The 7,095-nt window shown below is 42.2% G+C and overlaps 1 protein-coding gene across 1 annotated transcript; it reads right to left on the bottom strand.

The window, feature by feature from the left end:
• Positions 1 to 3,898: 3,898 nt before the first annotated feature.
• On the bottom strand, positions 3,899 to 6,869 carry REG1B (regenerating family member 1 beta). The gene is made up of 6 exons (XM_063695456.1): positions 6,835 to 6,869; positions 6,425 to 6,534; positions 5,690 to 5,808; positions 5,245 to 5,382; positions 4,368 to 4,479; positions 3,899 to 4,159 (listed from the first exon to the last, which is right to left on the bottom strand). Exons 2-6 carry the CDS (start codon positions 6,486 to 6,488, stop codon positions 4,092 to 4,094), a joined length of 501 nt encoding a protein of 166 aa, XP_063551526.1. The 5' UTR covers positions 6,489 to 6,534; positions 6,835 to 6,869; the 3' UTR covers positions 3,899 to 4,091.
• Positions 6,870 to 7,095: the final 226 nt, after the last annotated feature.

Raw genomic sequence — 7,095 nt, 5'->3', positions numbered from 1 at the left:
CATTCTTTTGCATTTGCTGAGCAGTGTTTTCCTTCCAATTATGTGGTCAATTTTAGAATAAGTGTGATGTGGTGCTGAGAAGAATGTATATTCCGTTGATTTGGGGTGGAGAGTTCTCTAGATGTCTATTAGGTCCACTTGGTCCAGAGCTGAGTTCAAGTCCTGAATATCCTTGTTAATATTCTGTCTCGTTGATCTGTCTGATATTGACAGTGGGGTGTTAAAATCTCCCACTATTATTGTGTGGGAGTCTAAGTCTCTTTGTAGGTCTCTAAGAACTTGCTCAATGAATCTGGGTGCTCCTGTATTGGGTGCATATATATTTAGGATAGTTAGCTCTTCTTGGTGCATTGATCCCTTTACCATTATGTAATGCTCTTCTTTGTCTTTTTTTATCTTTGTTGGCTTAGAGTCTGTTTTATCAGAGATGAGAATTGCAACCCCTGCTTTTTTTTTTTCTTATTTTTGGCTTTCCATTTGCTTGGTAAGTATTCCTCCATCCCTTCATTATGAGCCTATGTGTGTCTTTGCACATGAGATGGGTCTCCTGAATACTGCACACAGATGGGTCTTGACTCTATCCAATTTGCCAGTCTGTGTCTTTTAATTGGGACATTTAGCCCATTTACATTTAAAGCTAACATTGTTATGTGTGAATTTGATCCAGTCATTATGATGCTAGCTGGTTATTTTGCCCATTAGTTGATGCGGTTTCTTCATAGTGTCGATTGTCTTTATATTTTGGTATGTTTTCGCAGTGGCTGGTACCAGTTTTCCTTTTCATATTTAGTGCTTCCTTCAGGAGCTCTTGTAAGGCAGGCCTGGTGGTGACAAAATCCCTCAGCATTTGCTTGTCTGTAAAGGAGTTTATTTCTCCTTTGCTTATGAAGCTTAGTTTGACTGGATATGAAATTCTGGGTTGAAAATTCTTTTCTTTAAGAAAGTTGCATACTGGCCCCCACTCTCTTCTGGCTCATAGGATTTCTGCAGAGAGATCCTCTGTTAGTCTGATTGGCATCCGTTTGTGGGTAACCTGGCCTTTCTTTCTGGCTGCCCTTAACATTTTTTCCTTCATTTCAACCTTGATGAATCCAACAATTATGTGTCTTGGGGCTGCTTTTCTCAAGGACCATCTTTGCCATCTTCTCTGTATTTCCTGAATTCGAATGTTGGCCTCTCTTACTAGGTTGGAGAAGTTCTCCTGGATAATATCCTGAAGTATGTTTTCCAATTTGGATCCATTCTCCCTGTCACTTTCAGGTACACCAATCAAACGTAGGTTTGGTCTTTTCACATAGTCCCATATTTCTTGGAGGCTTTGTTCATTCCTTTTCATTCTTTGTTCTCTAATCTTGTCTTCACTCTTTACTTCATTAAGTTGATCTTCAATCTCTGATGTCCTTTCTTCTGCTTTATTGATTCAGCTATTGATACTTGCGTATGCTTCATGAAGTTCTCGTGCTGTGTTTTTCAGCTCCATCAGATCATTTATGTTCTTCTCTAACTAGTTATTCTAGTTACCAGTTCCTGTAACCTTTTATCAAGGTTCTTAGCTTCCTTGCATTGGGTTAGAACATGCTCTTTTAGCTCAGAGGAGTTTGTTATTACCCACCTTCTGAAGCCTACTTCTGTCAATTCATCAAACTCATTGTCTATCCAGTTTTGTTTCCTTGCTGATGAGGAGTTGTGATCCTTTGGAGGAGAATAGGCTTTCTGGTTTTTGGAATTTTCATCCTTTTTGCACTGTTTTTTTCTCATCTTCATGGATTTATCTATCTTTGGTCTTTAATGTTGGTGACCTTCGGATGGTGATTTTCCTGGGTGTCCTTTTAGTTGATATTGATGCTATTGCTTTCTGTTTGTTAGTTTTCCTCTGAGAGTCAGGCCCCTCTTCTGCAGGTCTGCTGAAGCTTGTTAGAGGTCCACTCCACACCCTGTTTGCCTGTGTCTCACCAGCAGAGGCTGCAGAACAGCAAATATTGCTGCCTGCTCCTTCCTCTGGAAGCTTTGTCCCAGAGGGGCACTGGCCAGATGCCAGCTGGAGCTCTCCTGTATGAGGTGTCTGCCAACTCCTGCTGGGAGGTATCTCCCAGTCATTAGGCACTGGAGTAAGGGACCCACTTGAGAAGGCAATCTGTCCCTTAGCAGAGCTTGAGTGCTGTGCTAGGAGACCTGCTGCTCTCTTCAGAGCCAGCAGGCAGGAATGGTTAAGTCTGCTGAAGCTTGGCCCACAGCTGCCCCTTCCTCCAGGTGCTCTGTCCCAGGGAGATGGGAGTTTATCTATAAGCCCCTGACTGAGGCTGCTGCCTTTCTTTCAGAGATGTCCTCCCCAGAGAGGAGGAATCCGGAGGGGCAGTCTGGTTATAGCGGCTTTGTCACACTGCAGTGGGTTCCACCTGTTTCAGGTATTTTGAGACATCTTCCTGAAGGATTAACTACTTTATTATTATAAAATGCTCTTTTTCTTCTCAAATAACATTGTTTGCTTTAAAGTCAAATATGTCTGATATTAGTATCATTGCAGACAAAACCAGTCCCCCAAAAGATGGAGTCTTTCCCTATTTGGCGTCGCAAAGCCAATACATGAAACAGAAAGTGAGTGTCAAGCACTGCAGGATTTATTTGATGGCCATGGAATTGAGAAGCAGGAACATGACTCACAAATTGGCTTCTCTGCTAGTGAGGGGTAAAGGGGTTAACATATAGGGTTTCTCCAATGAAAGGACTGTGCATTAAAAACAAAGGGAGGAATATTCATGTCTTTTCTGGAAATAGGTTGTGAACTTCCTAGGAACCAGAGTGTGCTTCCTTTTTGTACCTTTATTGCTTCTTCTGGCCATTGTCATGGTGATTGTCAGCTGTCTTTGTGCTGGTAGGAGTGTCATTTAGCATGAAAATGAGATTATAATGAACCAGATGTCTTTCTGAGGTCCTTTGATGGTGATCTTGATTCTAACCAGTATCAGCTGGACTAGTTATAAAGGAAACTTTTTACCACAGGCATTCTGTTTCTTAAAGATAAGCAGAGTTCAGACAGGGTAGAAATTCAGCAATCTCATATAGGCATTACACTGGGTAACAGTACAGAAACCAGTGTTCTTATGGTTTCTGTTTGCAAGTTATGTCTATTTCCTTCCTTTTATTTTCAAGCTATTTGTGTCTTAATCTAACTCATGTCTCTCATACATAGCATACAGTTGAATCTTGTTTTCATTGCTGTTACTTTAATCCAGGCTGACAATTTGTTTCCTTTGTTATCAAATCACATTTAACTCTATTATTGATATGATTGATGTTATGGGTTGAATTGTGTCCCCGCACGATTAATTTGTGAAAGTCCTAAGAGTAATATTTCAGAATTTGACTTTATTGAGAGTTAGGATATTTAAAGAGACGATTAAGTATGCCTGTAGATTTAATTTACATAACTGATCATTCACTTATTCATTCATCCAAGGAGTAGCATTTAACAAACTTTGCAGGCTGGCCTCCAAAAATGTACCACTAATGCACTCAGGACCGTAGACCTGACAATTCTCCTTAAGTTATCATTTCAGTCATGACTTCAAATTGCATAACCAAGAACAGATGTGTTCTCCTCAGACCCCAACTATGCGAATTCTTCTGGAATATCAAATACTCCAGTCAGACTGGATCAACAATTTAATTATTTGTGTAATTCACACTAGGTTCATGCTACCATGTGTTGTGGATGAAATCTTAATCTTTTTATTTTGTCATAAACAAGGCCACCACATGTTCATAAGCCTGACATACATAAAATGTGAGTGGGGTTTTAACAAGTGGATGGGCCATGGCAAGCTCTGGAGTGTGACAGTCATTCCCACCCCAACCACCCAAGCATGGGCTGTAGAAAGAGCAAATGCAGAAGACAGAACACTGGAGAAAAATAAGTTTGTTTTTATTTTTCAGGGCTCTAGAGACTGGGACAGGTGAAGGTACTGAAGATCAGCGATGCAAACTCATTAGGGAGGAGATGATCTGAACTGAATTGGAGACATAGTCTAGTTTAATTTTTGACTTCATAGTAATTGCAGGACCAGTTCTAGACATCCATTTTTCAGCTGCCTCTAGTTTTTGAACTTGCAAACAAAGGAGAACTTCTTCTCACAAGATTCATCCTTCCATTTCTTGAATCCTATAGTACAATGAGAAGTGTCAGACAGAGAGGATCAGAAGGAGGGTAGCCCCTCCTCGACCTAGGACTCAGAACAAAAAACAAGGGGAAATAGTTCTTTATTTTCCAGATAAGGAGCTTACCTTTCCTCTATCCCAGTCCCCATGTTCATCCCCAGAGATAAGTGGGAGGGAAATGGCAACAGGTGGATAGATTGTCTGCCTCTCACCTGAGCATGAAGTCAGGCTTGCACAGTAGCCAGCATTAGCACTGCTCGGGGCTCCAGTGTCCCAGGACTTGTAGGAGACCAGGGACCCACTACTCCAGTGCCAGCGGCGGTTCTAGATGGAGAAGGGCCAGAACAGGGGCCATGGTCACTCAAAAATCAATAGAATAACCAGGCCTGTGTGCACACTCAGAAACAGGCCAAGATATAGCAGAAAGAATAAACATTGTTGTCACCATGAATATCACATCATTTCCTCTGCTTTTGCTCTAAGCTTCTCCTTCTCTGGAATGTCCAAATTCCTCCTCTTCTTCCAGCAAATAATAAGTGTTCAGAGTTTGATACAGAGACCAATAAAAGCCCATTAGAGAGAGTGGTTCCTGATTTTTTTCCCTGAAGCTCAGAACTCTCATATCCAGCATAATATTGGCTGTAGAGTAGTAGTTGATATATTATTTAGTTTATAGTGTTAAACTAAATAATATACTGTACAGTTTTATACACTTGTATAAAATGTATAACAAATGCCAGCAGTAGATTCTCCTCCACTGCTCATTTTCTACATAGTCTACAGAGGGACCTCTTCCAAGACAGACAACAGCAAAATGGGGAAGAAGTTGTACATAAAGATGCATTTCTAGAAGTAGACACAATGAGTGTGTGCATGAATTCCCAGGAGCCCAGAAAATTCAGCCTTCAGCTCATGTCTCTAACTACCTACACTGAACTTCACACCTCATACATTATAGGATCTATAAAGAGATTGCTTTTATTTAAACAAACAAAAAGATAAAAGTTGGCGTTCGAGGTGCCAGACCTTAAACATCCCTCTTACCTCTCAAAAATGTTTATAAGGAGATAGAGGAGACTGCAGACTGACCTTTTTGGGGTCATGGAGGCCAATCCAGACATTGCTGTCATCAGTGCTACTCTCCTTAATCAGTGAGGCCACGAAGGCACCCTCCGCCTGGGTGAGCACAGACACCAGGTTGCCTGAATTCATGTTCTGGCAATAGAGCTGTTGGAGAAGAAAATGGAGCACTCAGTGGAGGAGGAAGGTGTGAGGGATATACTGAGACCTTCCAGAGGACGTAACAGAAAAAGGACAGCACAGAAATGTCCCTGATGATGCTGTCACTGACCACCAGCATCTCTGTGCTGGGAATGTGTCAAATGATGGGATAAAGTAGATTGGAAAGTTTGGGGCTGATGATAGTATAGCGAGGGGTTCAGTCTCATCTCATTGCAGCCACTGAACACACTGGAGAGTGGCAGCTTACCCTCCCTTCATGAGCCTCCCTTCCCACACTGCTCTCCTCACTCACATCTGCATCAACCCAGGTCTCAGGGTCTTCATTAAAGTAGTAGCAGTAGGAGCGATAGGCATTGGTGCCTTCTGGGCAGCTGATTCGAGGATTAGGCAGCTCTGTCTGGGACTCCTGGCCTGGGGGAAAAAAAAGAGATAATTAAGAAAGAATCTCAGGGCAAGGAAAAGGCTGGAAGGTGAATTAGGGGCTTCTTGGTGTCCTTTATAAGAACATACTGATACAGTGAATACTGGGGCGACTGCTCACTTCTGCCCTCCTGCATCCTATCTCTTTTCTCTCTAGTTTCCTCTGCTCAAGACAAGAGCTCACAATGAATAGGCTAAATAAATGAGTCCTCGTTTTCCTTTAATTCTGAGGCTCAGGCTTCTGCCTTTAAAGACCCAGGCTTCCTCCTTTCTCAAGTTTCTCTTGGTTTCCCTGCACACGTTTGCCTTAGCTCTCCATCCTATCAATGACTACATAACAACATCCCCCAAACTGCCATCGCATATAGATTCAACCAGATAAACTCAACCACAATGGTCACCTATAAGTGGTCCTATTAAATTCTGTCTCAAACCCATGAATGAGGTGAGGGTGTTTTTGAATGGGATAAAATCAGCCATAATGATCACTGAACAACATAAAAAAACCCTGATGTTGACTCTGCTTTTTTTCAAGTGAACCTTATGCATGAGGATGGAGGGAAGAATTCAGAGTTGGGGTTGTGGGAAGTGTGGGGGAAAATCTCACCTTGGCTCAGAGACAGGAACATCAGGGAGGAGATCAGCATGAAGAATGAGTTGGTCTGAGCCATGCTTAGCAGCAGTGAATCTCTTGCTTAAGGAGCAAATCAGCAATCTCTGTAGGAGAACACAGGGAAGAGGGTTTGAAGAAGAGAGCAGAGCACCTGTTATCTTTCTAACATCCTCTCCTCTCTGAATTCCTGTGAGCAGAAAGGTCCACTGAGATAGCTACACTCCCAGATATTTCTCTTTTGGTTTGGGGATAACAGAGGCCAAATTACCCAAAATCAGCTTTGGTCTTGCTTAAGCTTCATTACTACTGGGATCTTTTATTCAGAAAATCACCCTGTATCTACCTCAAAATGAAAAGAGAAAATCCCTCGTTAGACATGCTCTTCTCCTGTAATGCCCCTTTACCTGTTGGTAAGTGCCTTGTCCACTTGAGGTGGCTTGTCAGGTCAGACAGAGTAGGAGCTTTATATCAGGGTCTGAGAGAGAACTACATGATATAAACAATGGGTGGAGCAAGGAGTAAGGATCAGAAGGCCTACAGAGGGCACTGACAGTAAGAGATTCTGGCATCAGGAATAGCTTATTCCTGGCACACATTAGGAGTGGTCACAAATGACATCAACTTACCACAAACAGGTTGGCAAACTGTCCAAGTTGATGTCGAGC

Source organism: Gorilla gorilla, chromosome 12 (genome assembly GCF_029281585.2).
Source record: "Gorilla gorilla gorilla isolate KB3781 chromosome 12, NHGRI_mGorGor1-v2.1_pri, whole genome shotgun sequence".
Lineage (NCBI taxonomy): Eukaryota > Metazoa > Chordata > Mammalia > Primates > Hominidae > Gorilla > Gorilla gorilla.
This window is presented reverse-complemented; position numbering and strand designations above follow the sequence as displayed.

What these genes read in the sequence shown, in the direction of transcription:
- REG1B (XM_063695456.1), bottom strand. Translation starts at nt 6,488, where the DNA reads ATGGCTCAGACCAACTCATTCTTCATGCTGATCTCCTCCCTGATGTTC. An exon ending in GTTCCTGTCTCTGAGCCAAG is followed by an intron (nt 5,809 to 6,424) that starts GTGAGATTTTCC and finishes TTTTTCCCCCAG; the next exon opens with GCCAGGAGTCCCAGACAGAG. An exon ending in AAGCCTGACTTCATGCTCAG is followed by an intron (nt 4,160 to 4,367) that starts GTGAGAGGCAGA and finishes ATTGTACTATAG; the next exon opens with GATTCAAGAAATGGAAGGAT.